Source organism: Rhodamnia argentea, chromosome 1, assembly GCF_020921035.1.
Source record: "Rhodamnia argentea isolate NSW1041297 chromosome 1, ASM2092103v1, whole genome shotgun sequence".
In the NCBI taxonomy this organism is placed as follows: domain Eukaryota; kingdom Viridiplantae; phylum Streptophyta; class Magnoliopsida; order Myrtales; family Myrtaceae; genus Rhodamnia; species Rhodamnia argentea.
Genome location: NC_063150.1, coordinates 35,565,426 through 35,580,708, shown reverse-complemented (window position 1 = coordinate 35,580,708; position 15,283 = coordinate 35,565,426). Strand labels below are relative to the sequence as shown.

Sequence of the window (15,283 nt, the reverse complement as noted above, 5' to 3'; positions counted from 1 at the left end):
ATATTTTCACTCGAAATCCAAAAGGCATAAATTGAAACCGGAGGTAACCATCTTTTGTTCAAATCTTCTTCTGGTTATTTTAAAAAAAAAAAATTTGTTCAGAAGCTTCTTCTAGTTATTTACAAGTTGGATTACTAGAGGTGATCGATTCCAAGGTGGGTCGGTCCCCACCTTAGAATTGGGAACCAACCCTGTCCGCCCTGGAATTGAACTGCATCAGCCGGTTCCGGTTCGGTTCTCAAGTGTGTTGGTTGTTTGTTTGTAAACAAACAAAAAGAGGTGCCTTGTTTCAAAATTTGTGGTTATAGTTTTTTTGTAGTTAACAGGCGCGCTTATAGACTTTCAAAGGTGGTATCTGTTATCTTCGGTGATTAAAAAACTGAACTTACAGTTTTTACAACATGAAAATTTGTATCCATAGAAACAGTATGTTTGTTCACAAAATGGTTTCTCCATTTTATATTCAACGTTTATGTTCAATGTACTTCACTTCGATTTTTCCTGTTCTTTCTCAATGTAAAGTCATTATTCTCCAATTGTTTCATTTTCTGTTTTTTAAAGTTCATGGAGAAATACTAGAATTGCTATATGGTGTTCTCACTTTGATACTTTACTGTAACCTAAAGAGTTTTTTTAGTAACCATTAGCAATCTAGTGGGGTAAATAATTCCTTAAAAATAGCAAATTCTCAACTCAAAGTCTGATTCTATTCTTCCCGATCATTACTTTTCCCAATAGAATTGTCCCGGGAATTGGCGGTGTTATTTTTAATTAATTTTTTCTTTTCTTTCCTAAAATTTCATAAAAAAATATTAAAAGTTTCTTTAGTGTATGATGAAACAACTAATCACAAGGAAATTACTAGTAATGAAAAGGGGTGTGCAACGCCCGGGACCGAAGGGGATCGACCCGGAGCCGGTTCGGTTCCCGGTTCTAAGTGTGGACCCGCCTACCCTAATCGAACTGGTAATATATATTTTAATTTTAAAAAATAGAAAAATCTTAAATCCACAGTTTGAAACTCCTTCATCTCATCTCAAATTCTCACTCTCATCTCGATCTCTACTCTCTCTCGTCTTAGACTCTCGATGTCTCACCTCGGTTTCTCCATCTCCATCTCTCGACTCACGACCTCGACTCCCATCGATTCGCGGCCTCGACTCCCATCTACTCACGGCCTCAACTCTCAACTTCAATCAACTCATGGCCGTGCCTCCGTCCATTCATCGCCTCCCTCCCTATCTCTCTCGGTCGCCTCCATTTGCTTGGTTAGACCGGTTCCATGGACTCACCCAGGAACCGGACCGAGCAAGCAATCCAATTCTTAGGTGGATCCATGGAAACAACAGACGGTGCCCGGTTTAAATTTTTCAGGACCACTCCTTATTGGGCGGTTCTCGGTTCTATGGTAGGAACCGTCCACCCGGACTATGCTCACCCCAAGTAATGAAGACGTTATCCCCCACAAAAAATATGTACTTTTTCCCCTTGTTGAATAAAGAAATAAATATGATAGCATACTCTGGACTAGTTTCGCCGATTCGGTCTAGTTCCCCTCCCCCCACCCCCCCCGCGCAAACCACTTATTCGCAATTTGATTCTCAGAACTTGTCGGTCCAATTCTCAAGTTGGATCAGGACCCATGCATGACCCTAGAGATTGTCATCGTCTAGAGTCTTATCGATGGAATCGTGTGGGAATCCCTTTTTTGATTTTATACAGAAATATTTTGATCCGAAATAACAAGGACAAACTATTACTTGATTTTCATTTGGTTGCAATAACAAATTAAATCTTTAATATATAGCTATTTCATTTTAATATAATAGATCGAAGATAAGGATTGCATAAAATGATACGAACAGTCCTCAAATATTGGCTCAATGTATACTATCTTGAACTTTTAGTTCAGTCGATGTGTTCGTTGAACATTTTCTATAGGACTATACTTTTTCCACTCTCTTGATGGCTAAAACATTCCTCAACAAAGTATTTTGCCCATTTTACCCGTGGGTCTCACCTTTCAGCATTCAAGATGTCTTCTTTTCTTTTTTGCGGCTCCCACTTTCCTCCATTTCCTTCCTTAAATCTTTCTCTCTTGGAAGCAATTGTCTTCCTTCCTCTCACTTTTTAAAACGTTATTTTCTCGCTGTAGAGTTGAGGAGGATGCAAAAAGTTATATCGTGAGGGTTGTGAGGCCACAACAAGCCCGAGACGGCAAGGCTCCACGCTGGAGATCGCCGTCTGGTACTTGCCGTCGGAGACCTTCTCAGGCAGCATCTGACTTCGACATCTCCAACGTGCTAGTCACTATCCGCTTGATAGACCGCTGGCTTTGTTATAATACTGCCTCGAGGGGCCATGACGTGGTGGAGAAGAGCCGCGTCTCTGGCGATATCTAGTTCTCCATCCGGATTGGTACCCAAGCTGACAACGCTTTCTCTGAGGCATAGAGCTCGGCCATGCTGTGCATGGCTCACACGCACTCTAAGGTCTAGCGGTCTCCGAAGCTGTGGCACATGTGGGTGACGGTGATTGAAGCTCAGGACCTCCACCTCGCTCTGAATCTGCTGCCACTGACACGCCAGTGATGAGGGTCAAAGTGCACTTAAGAGTTCCAGTCCGTGTGGACGCGGCGAGGATCAAAGAGTAGAGTTTCTTTACATGTTGATCTAATTGTTTGTTGCCACGGAGTTAAAGCACTCTTTTTTTTCTGAGGTGGTGTTTCAGCCTGGATTATTTTCTAGTTTCTGACACGAATATGTTGAACAAGCATGTCTGCAATTGAGTTGGAGCTTTAAGCTGTGGAGTTTTATTCTATTTTTCGCGGAGCTATTTCACCCCGACTTTCTCTCTGTCTTGCTCTCTGCATACCAAGTTTTACAAATATCATGGGAAGAAGATAATTGCCTGGAGAGAGAAAGAGAGGGGCTTTTTTCCAAAGTAGGTGGAAAAAATAAAATAATTACCAAATCAGATGTTGACTTTTTTTATTTACCAGATCGGGTGTCGCTCGGCGATCATAATGCCGAGCGATAGCCGGCTTGGCGATCATCTTGTCGGTCGGCCGGGGGGAGCGCCGGGCCGCCCCCGCTTGGCAGCACCGATGCCAAGCGGCAGCCGCTAGGCACTATTGCTGCCGAGCGGCAGCCGCTCGGCACCACCAATGCCGAGCGGGCGGCCGCCCCAACCCCGCCCATTGGCCACTCGATCCGCCATTTTTAATTTTATTTTTCATTTGAAATTTATAATTTTTTTATGTTTATAATTGTCGCGACCTAAAATTTTAAAACTCTACGCTAACGGATTATGAGGCCAATTATTCAACTAACCTATCTCAGACTCTCCAACTCCATACGAAATCACAACTTAACATGCAAAGATATTTGAATTGGAGTCCGTACTAATCGTTTTTGGTAGGTCGATTAGAAACTTAAGTAAATTAATGGGAGAACTAAATTACTTCTATGAACTAGAAATTCTAAGCTTGGGGACTTGATTACGCTAGATTACTCTAACGCCCTTTTGGTACCATTTTATTTCATAAAAATGATTTTTGTCAAGCAACGTTAATTGATTTTAACCTAAGTCACTAACAAAGGTTATCATGTGATTGCACAATCAATTAATTGAACATCCAGAAGTCAAGGTAACTGCAGGAAGCATACGCCAAGAGAAATTGTTCTCGCTTTTGGATTTTTGCTTTTTAATGGAAATAAAGTAAATGCAATGCATGAAATCATTTTAAATGCAATGACATAAGTAAATGCAAAGTATCCTAAAAATGCATGTGAATTTAATTAAACTACATGACTAATTTAGAGGGCATGCGATTATAATCTAATTAAATTAACTATATGACTTATGAATTAAGACCTAAACATGCAGATTCTATATGATGTAAACCTATCATGCAAATGACATGGCAAGATTGTTTTGAATTTTTTTAATTTTCGGATTAATAAAAGAGCCTAAATAAAACTATACGTAAAGATAATTACTTTGCATATTTTACGGTTTAAGTTTGCCTAATCCCTAACATATTAAAGATGAATTATTTTAGACATCAAAGTCAACTCAAATATGCAAATTCTATCCTAGAATGCAAATCGAAATGAAATTATTTTCAAATTAAATTAAACGTGCAATTATGCACATGATTCTAATTTAAGGATGCAAATTTATCTAAATATGATAATTGATTCAACGCAACATCTTTCAGAATTTTAAATGTCACGCAAGAGAATATTCATTTAAAGATATTATGTCAATCAAATCAATCAAGAAAATGGATATATGAACCGATTTTGAAAATATTTTCGCGATTATTTGAGTCAAATTGTAATTCGTAATCGTACGATTATTTGAGTCAAATGGCGGGACTTGATCAACCGTAGGACTACATTTAGTTTGGCGATGTTGGCATGACTGAGTGGTGTTCGACAACGCTCAAAGGAATGGCGCTATATGGGCATCGGAGGACGCGTGGTCGATGAACGTGAAGACGGGGACGTGGTTTACGTTTGTACTTGAGAAACAACCTCCTCAATCGCACAACTCACGAATCTTTTTGGAGTGAGAAAACTCCTTGTTTTGACAATCAAGTTTTAGATAGACTCCATCTCTATAAGGGATGAAATTTTTTTCAATTCATCAAGCCAGCCGCTTGTGTACAATAAAATGCGATCTTCGTAATTCGGCCTAGGTCCGTACTGACAAAAGGAAACACTATTCTATATACCGTGCCATTAAATTGATGCAATTGCATGGTCTGTTCCATGATTCAGCGGGAAGGGAAGAAAAGCTTCTCTTGCATAGTCATTGTGGTATTTTCTTCCAACACAGTCTGTTCCATGATTCGGCGGGAAGGGAGGAAAAGCTTGTCTTGCATAGTCATTGTTGTTGACGCCTAAATTTTGATTAATCTATTTTTTGCATAAAAATTATAAAAAATCATCTCACATATTTATTTTTAGCGTACATTGCATTGGCATATAATCGGGCAAGCGGAACACTTAATTTAGCATGCGTCTAGACTAGGCACGGGATGGAAAAATACACCGAGAAGATTTGAAACTTCAAGGACTGTATTGCAAATACTTAAAATTTCGGGGACCAGATTGCAAATACTTGGAACTTCGGGGACTGTATTGCAAATACCAAAAGAAGATGAAGAAGGGAAGATGATGAAGGGAAGATGATGAAGGGAAGATGATGAAGGGAAGATAATGAAAAGAAGATGAAGAAGGGAAGATGATGAAGGGAAGATAATGAAGGGAAGATGAAAATGGAAGGTGAAGAAATGAAGATGAAGAAGGGAAGATGAAAATGGAAGGTGAAGAAATGAAGATGAAGAAGAGAAGATGAAGATGGAAGGTGAAGAAATGAAGGTGAAGAATGAAGGATGAAGAACTTTGCCTATAAAAGAGAGAGCTCTTGAGAAGAGTTTTAGAAGGGGGAAGTGGAAGAGAATTGAGAGAGAGAGTAGAAGAGAATTGAGAGAGTTTTTTAGGAAGAGTGGAAGAGAATTGAGAGAGTTTTGAGAGAGTTTTTGAGAGGAATTTTTAGAGAGGAAAAAGAGAGTTCTTGAGAAAAATCAGAAGAGAAAATTCGAGAGTGAAGAAAAGTGTTTTAGTCGAGCATCATCTTCGACGAGTCCCGACACATATTTCGCCCCTCGCAACCCAACAAGGCCATTGCTTGCCATTTTCGACGACAAACGTTCTTCCAAATTCCGAGATCTTGAAGGGAACTATAATGTGTATGTGAGTAAGATTTTATGTAATAGAAGGTAATCCTTTCCATCTCGATCTACAAAAATGTAATCGTTTGGTTTGAACATTTGTTTGTTTATTTTAGACATGCCACGTGTTCCAAATTTTAGCATTATTACATGTTAATTTATTTTTATAAATACTCGTGATCGGCTGCGTTTTCTTTCTTTCTAAATCACCCATGGTGTATATCGTACAAAGTTCAATGTTTTACATCCCCATAAAAAGAAGAAAAAACCAAAAAAATTGCATCTTTGAATTTCAAGCAAAATCCATCAAAATTGCCAAATCAAATATTTTTCATGAAAATGGTACCGAAAGGGCGTTAGAGAAATCGACGTAACCAAATCCCCCGAATTCAAAATCTCTCGGTTCGCGGAAATAAGATAGTTTTCTCCCGCTATTTTATTTAGGTTTCTAATCAACCTACCAAAAATGATTAGTGGCGGCTCCAAAAAATGAAAAATCTTTTGCAAGATAATCACATGAACCATAAGTTGCGGTTTGGTATGGACTTGGGAGAGTCCGAGTTAGGTTAGTTAATTAATTAACCTGATAATCCATTAGCCCGAAAATTAACTCGTCTATTTTTTTTAGGTCGCGACAATTGTCGCATTTTCTTCCAGCATCATCTTCTATTTTTAGGTCCGAAGATCGAAAACCCAATTCAAGCGCTGTCATAGAAGAAGCACAAATATTGGTCAGCAACTACGAAAAATGGGCTCCAAGGAAGGATAAGCCGAAGGAAAAGGGCAGATCTTTACTCGCACAATGGTTTCCCCCCTCGGCGAACTCATTGAAATTGAGCATCGATTTCTCATGGCTTAGTGATATCTTGGCTGGAGCGTCGGTCGGGATTCTCAAGAATTCTAGCAGGATTGTCGTCGATGGCTTCGCAAAGTCGATTCATGCCTCTTTCCCCCTTATAGCAGAAATCCTAGGTGTTCGAGAAGCTCTATCGTGGTTGAAGAAGACTCACGAAGTACAAAGATCAGAACTAGAGTCCTCCTCTAATCTGCATGCTGTCTTATCTTGCGATTGCTTATCAATGGTGGAGTTCGTATTAAGCACAACGTGTTAGGATCGGCACACAATCGCAGCGAAGTAAAACGAGCCAGAAAGAAAAAATTGAGACACGAGATTTTATCATAGTTCACCCTTAAAATTAGAGTTACGTCTAGCGGAAGATTCTACTATATCAGCACCTCACATCTCTCATTACATTACTTAGTTACAAGCGAAAAAGAGTATATATAACAAGACATATTCATAAGCCCAAGCCCAAATTGCTAATAAAAAATTATGGGCTTAAATCATAAAAGTCATCCGGTGTCCAAGGGGCGATGCCCCCTTAAGACTCCCGCCGGGGTTGGTCCCCCGAACCCTCGCTCGCTCGGCGTGGAATGGGACCCACGTGCTTTCCCGTCGCAAAGAAGTATGAACCACACCCCAACACGAAAGAGAGCCCATTGACCATATGGACGATTGTGGAGGATTGTAGCAGTTTACTGGCTGAGCTGAGGAACGTCAAAATTTCCTTCAGCCCGTGAGAAACTAATAGGGCTGCGAATTGAGCAGCAAAAGCACATTTGTCTAGCTCCCTTCCCTCCACTTGGTTTTATTCTATACGTAACCCCTTTTTGCTTATATTATGTCTTGATGTCGAAAGCTCTAATTTATTTCGTGTTTCTAAGTAATGAAAGCTTATTTTCAGAAAGGAAAAAAAAAATCCATGCTTACCCTTAGCAAAAATCAACCATTCTTGAATTTGAAAATTCAATTGTAGATTTCTTTTAACATTGTCAGCGAACGTGAATTAAACTGCCATTACAAGAGAGCGCTCTCTGTCTCTCTCACTTATATCCGAGGGCGCCAAAATCGAAAAGTTGCGCCGAACCCCAAAAGGACGCTCCACTGCTAACGTGCCCTAGCTTTTCCCCGATTCCTTCCAGTTCCCTCTCAAATCTCATGTGGGTCGCTTTTAATTAGTGCTATTTGGCCCCACGACAACTCATCTCCAGCCATTTGAACCCATTTGAATCCTCCTCTTCAAATCTTCCTACTACAGAGAGACAGCATGTAGAAACAACACCCTTTTGGCGCCAAAGTTTCAAACTTTACCACGAATTAGTCACAGTAGAGGGAAAATCAAACCTGCCCTGAATTACGAATTTCGAATTCAATCTTCCTAAGCACGCAGACGGACCATGGGCGTTATATAAATCTGACCCATCTTATGCTTAGGTTTGTGCGAGAGACCTGTTTGAAGAAATCCCTCCGAGAGAGTCGGCGGAGCAAATATGTATGTGGTGAAGCGAGATGGGCGTCAGGAGTCGGTGCACTTCGACAAGATCACTGCGAGGTTGAAGAAACTGAGTTATGGGTTGAGCACGGAGCACTGCGACCCCGTCTCGGTGGCGCAGAAGGTCTGTGCCGGGGTCTACAAGGGCGTTACCACCAGTCAGCTTGATGAATTGGCCGCTGAGACCGCTGCTGCCATGACTGCCAATCACCCTGACTATGCTTGCGTGAGTTGGATACTCATTCTTTTTGTTCGTTTTGAAATTGTACTCGGTCCTCTAGCCAATTGATCGAGATCTTCAAGTCTGATAATTTTCACCCTGATTACGCTTGTGTGTTTGTTTGGTGGCGTGTGTGCATTTGTGGTTCTGTGGAAGCGCTCGTGCGTTTTCTATAACTCATTTCTGTATGGCTCAGGCGTGATGCGTGAGACTCTCCGTCTGAATGTTCTTTCTACTTTTTTTATAACGGTCATGCCAATTGATTTGTAAGATGGATCTGCCTCAGTTGACGATCTAGGTTTTTAATTACCAAGATGCTCGTTCAATTGGTCTCTAGTTTGTCCAATCAGCTAAGCTAATTTTGTTCTGCAGTTGGCTGCTAGGATTGCTGTTTCGAATCTTCACAAGAACACCAAAAAGTCATTTTCAGAGACGTAAGTGTGACAAAATTCATCTCTTACTGATGTCTTATTGAAAATATCTAGTCGGATGTATTGGATTCTCATTTCCTTTACTGAAAAGATATTGATTTTCTTTTTCGTTTTCTTTAATTTCTGATGCAGAATCAAGGATATGTACACCCATGTCAATGAAAGGTCTGCGCTAAAGGCTCCTCTGATTGCTGATGATGTTTATGAGATAATTATGAAGGTAATCGGCTGGTACTTTGTTGGACATGTTTCCTACTAGTGAAATTAGGCATTGAGGTTGTGGCTTTTCTGGAAATGTGATGATTGCCTTAAAAGTGAGGCTTCTTCTTGTGACTAAGTTTTGTGCTTCTTTTTGTCTTGCAGAATGCTGCTCGTTTGGACAGTGAAATCATATATGATCGAGACTTTGATTATGACTACTTTGGTTTTAAAACACTTGAGAGGTCTTACCTTCTAAAGGTCCAAGGGAAGGTTGTGGAGAGGCCTCAGCACATGTTGATGAGGGTTGCTGTTGGAATTCACAAGGATGACATTGATTCTGCCATCAAAACATATCATATGATGTCTCAGCGATGGTTCACTCATGCTTCCCCCACCCTGTTCAATGCAGGAACACCTCGGCCTCAAGTACGTGCATTGCATCCATAAGGCTGAGATTTGATATCCATTGGGAATTGCATGTTCCTGCTGTCTTGAATTTTAAGATTTGCTGACATCATACTGTTGATTCATATTGGCAGTTAAGCAGTTGCTTCCTTGTGTGCATGAAAGAGGATAGTATTGAGGGCATATATGATACCTTGAAAGAGTGTGCAGTTATCAGTAAATCAGCTGGAGGGATTGGTGTATCTGTTCATAATATTCGTGCCACTGGTAGTTACATACGTGGTACGAATGGAACTTCCAATGGCATTGTTCCGATGCTACGAGTATTTAATGATACAGCTCGTTACGTAGATCAAGGGGGTGGCAAGAGAAAAGGTGATTTTAGCATGCCATTTCTATTCTTTTCCCTAGTTTTCTTTTTTTCCATTGGTGCCCTTATTATATTTCATTTCTTTAATTTGTGATTCGTGCCGCATTTAGGTGCTTTTGCCGTCTACTTGGAGCCTTGGCACGCTGATATCTTTGAGTTTCTTGATCTCAGGAAGAACCATGGGAAGGTATAGATAATATGCCAATGAATTTGTAGAAGTTTATTCATGCCTCAAATTCGTGTTTATCTTAATTCACATGTCTGTCATTTGTGTAATTGCATTTGCTGATAGAATATTTCTGCTTGAAATAGTTTCCTCGCTTTGATGATGTACTTTGAAATTGCAGGAAGAGCATCGGGCTCGGGATCTGTTTTATGCCCTTTGGGTGCCTGATCTATTTATGGAAAGGGTTCAAAGTAATGGCCATTGGTCACTTTTCTGTCCAAATGAAGCTCCAGGTTTGGCAGATTGTTGGGGTGAAGAATATGAAAAGTTGTATTTGCGATATGAAAGAGAGGTACCTATTTCGGTCTGTTCTGCTACTTAAATCTGCTTGTGGTACATCTTGAAACAAGTCTGTTTATAACTTATCAGTCTCGGGAAGTAAAAGCTTCTATAATTGTTTCACTCCTTATGTAGGGCAAAGCAAAGAAGGTTGTCCAGGCCCAAAATTTATGGTTTGAAATACTGAAGGCCCAAATCGAAACTGGAAACCCCTACATGCTTTTTAAGGTGAGGAAACTGTCTTCAATCCATGTTCTCTGAGCTATAGTTCTACATTGATGTTCGAGGGAATATTCTAGTGTTTTGTCTGATCTTGTTGTTCATGTAGGATACTTGCAATAGAAAGAGCAACCAGCAGAACCTGGGTACCATCAAATCTTCCAACCTCTGCACTGAGATTATTGAGTACACAAGTCCAACAGAAACGGCTGTGTGTAATCTAGCATCTATTGCTTTGCCAAGATTTGTCCGAGAGAAGGTTTGGCATGACTTTCCATATGGAGTTCTCTTCTTGGATTCACTCCATTAATATGTCCTTTTGTTGGTTATATTTAATTCTTCTTGATCACAGGGAATGGAATCAAGTCCGTCTAAGCTCGTCGGGAGCAGGGGATTCAAGAATAAATATTTTGACTTTGACAAACTGGCAGAGGTTTGTGTTATAACTCACCGCACATACTTTTTGCTGTTTGATTCCATACACTTTTTGCAATGGAGCTTATTCCTAATGTCTGGTCAGGTTACTGCAATTGTTACTACGAACCTGAACAAGATTATCGATGTCAATTACTACCCTGTTGAAACTGCTAGAAGGTCAAACTTACGACATAGGCCAATTGGCATTGGCGTGCAAGGACTTGCTGATACGTTTATTTTGCTCGGTATGGCATTTGATTCGCCAGAGGTAAGTCAAGTCCAATCTTCTTATGTCTTGGTGATGGTGATTTCATTTGTTCTTGTCAGTAGTTTTTGCTGTGCACTTTCAGGCTCAGCAGTTAAACAAAGACATCTTTGAAACCATATACTATAATGCTTTGAAAGCTTCCACTGAGCTGGCTACAAAAGAAGGGCCCTATGAGACATATGAAGGAAGTCCTGTCAGCAAGGTATGTTTCTGCAAGGAGCTTATTTTGTAGCGTTGTGATTCCTGAGTAGGCTTGTGATTCTCTGTTTCTTGCAGTGTTATAGCTAGTACTGAAAGTTAGAAAAGATTAAAAAAAAAAACAGTTCATTTGGGTGCTACTGATTCACGTGCCACCTTTTGGGATGTTAACCGTATTTTTTCTATCTTTTCTTTTTTTTCAGAATGGTATAGGTATTGGTAGGCATTTTAATTGAGGCTAACTGGCAATGTTTTGATCCATGCTTTAGGGTGTTCTTCAGCCAGATATGTGGAATGTGACTCCTACAGATCGTTGGGACTGGGTTGCTCTTAGGAACATGATATCAAAGAATGGAGTGAGGAACTCACTTCTTATAGCTCCCATGCCAACTGCTTCGACCAGTCAAATTCTTGGAAATAATGAGTGCTTTGAGCCATATACTTCCAACATATACAGCCGAAGAGTTCTCAGGTTGCTTTCTGGCATCAGTATTTGTTACATTTTATTTCATTTGGTTTTGCAACTTCTGACCATGTCTATTTATGTTTTTCTTTGCAGTGGTGAATTTGTTGTTGTGAACAAACATCTTCTTCATGACTTAACGGAGATGGGTGTGTGGTCTCCGGCTGTCAAGAACAAGATAATATACGAGAACGGCTCTGTTCAGAAGATTCCAGAGGTTCCTGAAGAGCTAAAGCTTATATACAAGTATGCAACAGTGTTTCACTGGATATTCCTTTACCTCCCTCCATGTTACGTCATGTCTCGTGCTAAAAAATTCATGTGCTCACAGGACCGTGTGGGAGATCAAGCAGAAGACCTTGGTTGACATGGCTGCGGACCGTGGAAGCTACATTGACCAGAGTCAAAGCTTGAATATCCATATGGATCAACCCAATTTTGGAAAGCTTACTTCTCTACACTTCTATGCATGGACCAGGGTACATTTACTTGTCATTATACACTCAATAGTCCTTGTTTATCTATGCTTCTTTGTAGTGCTGTGGGGGAAAACTTGTTATCCGAACTAATCTTTAGCAGCTCATCTCGCCCATATGTTTGTCCTGAAAGGGTCTCAAAACGGGGATGTACTATTTGCGAACCCGTGCTGCAGCTGATGCAATCAAGTTCACAGTGGACACTTCATTTATGAAAGTAGGGCTATAAATTTAACTTCTGTTTGGACATCAGCATTTCAGCTTTATGTGGAGCTCATTCCTTTTATGGCTATTTATGTTTGGTGATGCAGGAAAACGCCGCAACTCAAGCTCAAGACGACGACACGAAAATGGCTCAAGTGGTGTGTTCCTTAACAAACAGGGAAGAATGCATGGCATGTGGAAGTTGAAATGAGTTCCCCAAACAGATGCAATCGATGCAGTGCTTTCTGGGCCTGCCATTGCCATGGTGAATGGAGCACACAGCTTGTATGCTCAGTTCAAACCGAAATAGCTTTGGTTTTAATCTGAATGACAAGTTATCTGTATAGTTTTCAAATCCTGATGTGGGTTGTTGAACTTGAAAGTGTATATCTTATGTTTGCATGGAGCATGAAATGGTTGGTTTTGCAACTTTTTGGCCCTCAACAAAAGGGGTCTCTGTACTTGAACTCGAAACAAACACGGTCGGTCAGTAGAGAATACTTGGGGGTGCGAGACAACTTCCTCTTAGATGACTCAAAAAGTGAACTTGCAACATCTAATCTCGTTAACTTCACTTATCTCTAATCATCGCAATTCGATCAGTTGGCAATTTTGTTCTCATCCAAAAGGATCTAGATTAATTGTCAATTTTGTCACTAATCTTTAAAATTTATCTAGTATTGACATCGAACCAACAATTTGTGTAATTGCTAATCGAATTTCAGATTTAGTTATGTAGTAAAAACCTTTTTTTCGTCTAATTTATTTGTCTCTCTTCAAGTGGACACTTGGATAAACCTTTTTCCCTCTAATTTATTTATTTCTCTCTAAGTGGGTACTTGGATAAACCTTTTTCCTAGTTTCAAGGATAGGAGACCCAACTGATCGGTCTAGTTTTGGACAATTTAATCATTGGATCGGTTGCATTTTTTTTTATTTATCGTTGGACTTTTTTTGTTAATGACATATTTATCGTATTGCCTCTCGTTAATTATATTGCATTATCATTAAATCTCTAAGTTATACTAAGCATTTTAGGTGTAGGTTCACGTTTACATTGGGAAATTTCTTTTAGAAAAAAGTACTATGCGATTTGAGCCCCCGATCGGTCTGATTCTTCCTAAAATTGGGAACCGAATCGATCGTAACATATTTCAATTCTATGAAATCAGGAATCAGACCGGAGCCCCGGGGAATTGGATCAAACCGGCCGGTCCCTAATGGCTACTAAATCCCCCACGTCAGCTCGGTGTCATTGGATTTAGTAGCATTTTGTATTTCGGATGCGGTCAAACCGCGACCTCTGTAAACCGTGTCCCTACGAGCGTTGACCATCACGCCCTTTTTGACTTTTGGATCCTCTCCTCGGAGCGTCCCAGTGAACCCCGTGGAAGGCTAAACGACAAAGCCTTAGATTTTGCTCCTCTTATTTATTTATTTATTTATTTATTTAATATGTTCACTAAAAGTGTTAAAACTTATCACCAAAGTGCAGTTGAATTCTAAAACTTTCAGAGAAAGTGCAATCAAGTCCTAAAACTTAATAAATTAGCACAATCGAATCCTTTCGTTTTCTTCGCCCAATTTGGTTAACACGGAAAATGATCACATAGCATTTTTATTGATTTCTCTCTCCTACGTGAAGCCGACGTGGCTGAAAGAAAAAAGATAAGTCCAAAATGACATCGTTTTGGTCAATATTTGATTTTTAACACAAATATTGATCAACTTAAATAAAAAATAAGCTAAATTTATTTTTTTTTTAAAAGAGAGGAAATAGCATCGAGGGCCCTTGCTGGCCCTAGTCACCGCTTCCTCCCACCATAGCAGAAGGGGCCGGTGATGGTGGGTTGAGGGTTGGTCGGGGTCGTCGAGTCTCGGCTAGTAGTCAATGACCTTGGCCGACGGCAGGCGAAGGCCAACAGGGGCCCTCGCTATTGTTGCCCTTTTTTTTTTAATTTAGTTTATTTTTTGAGTTAATTTAATCAATAGTTATGTTAACAATCAAATATGGACCAAAACGACGTCGTTTTGAACTTATTTTTTCTGTTTAAGACACGTCGGCGTCACGTAGGAGAGAAAAAGCAATTGAAAATGATACGTTAGTATTTTTTGTTAGCTTAATTAGGCGGAGTTAACGGAAAGACTTGATTGTACCAGTTTGTGAAATTGTAGGACTTAATTGCATTTTCTAAAAGTTTTAAGACTTAATTGCACGTTGACGACAAGTTTTAGGACTTCCGTTACACATATCTTTTTTTTTTCTTTTTCTTTTTTATGTCGGTTGGGGATTTCCTTTCGCTTCCGTTATCCAAACACGCAGTCTTGTCGGTGTCGTCCGCCGACTGCTCCCCATAAAAAAACAGAGAAATCTGCGAACCAAAGAGTGTGAAAACTTCAGATTCCACCGCAAACGAAAAACGAGATTATAATAATAACACCCGTGGAAACCCATGATTAGAAAATCTTCATAGCTGAGCTTACTCTCCCGAAAACAGATATTATTGACATTAGAACGTTAAACTAACCACGAAATTCTATTTCTGATATCTCCGCCACCCTGTGTACCGACATCGCCAAGCAAAGCGGTGGAGAACTTCAAGAACAAGATACTCGCTATGAACGCCAGACGTTCACACCATGCTTTTTGACCTTTGTCAACTCGTGCTCCAATGTTTATCCGTCGACGAGCTCGAGAGGTGAAGCCGAAAGGCGGCGTTTACATTGTTGTTTCCTCACCAACCCCGATCGCTAGTCTCGGACCTTTATTTATGCGGCCCCTTGTTTTCAAGCTCTCGTCCATTGAATTTGCTGCAGTGTGCACCGAGCC

The 15,283-nt window shown here is 40.1% G+C and overlaps 1 protein-coding gene across 2 annotated transcripts; it reads left to right on the top strand.

The window, feature by feature from the left end:
- Nucleotides 1-7,689: 7,689 nt before the first annotated feature.
- On the top strand, nucleotides 7,690-12,825 carry LOC115729949 (ribonucleoside-diphosphate reductase large subunit-like). 2 transcript variants are annotated; one of them, XM_030660583.2, is made up of 17 exons: nucleotides 7,692-8,302; nucleotides 8,669-8,730; nucleotides 8,860-8,947; nucleotides 9,091-9,354; nucleotides 9,468-9,708; nucleotides 9,814-9,890; nucleotides 10,051-10,221; nucleotides 10,344-10,436; nucleotides 10,537-10,686; nucleotides 10,780-10,860; nucleotides 10,948-11,112; nucleotides 11,195-11,314; nucleotides 11,580-11,782; nucleotides 11,870-12,019; nucleotides 12,105-12,252; nucleotides 12,383-12,466; nucleotides 12,561-12,825. In XM_030660583.2, the coding sequence occupies exons 1-17, from the start codon at nucleotides 8,075-8,077 to the stop codon at nucleotides 12,657-12,659; spliced, it is 2,424 nt and encodes an 807-aa protein (XP_030516443.1). In that variant the 5' UTR covers nucleotides 7,692-8,074; the 3' UTR covers nucleotides 12,660-12,825. The 2 variants fall into 2 exon arrangements, with proteins under 2 accessions (XP_048141151.1, XP_030516443.1); XM_048285194.1 differs by having other exon boundaries at nucleotides 7,690-8,302; nucleotides 10,780-11,112.
- Nucleotides 12,826-15,283: the final 2,458 nt, after the last annotated feature.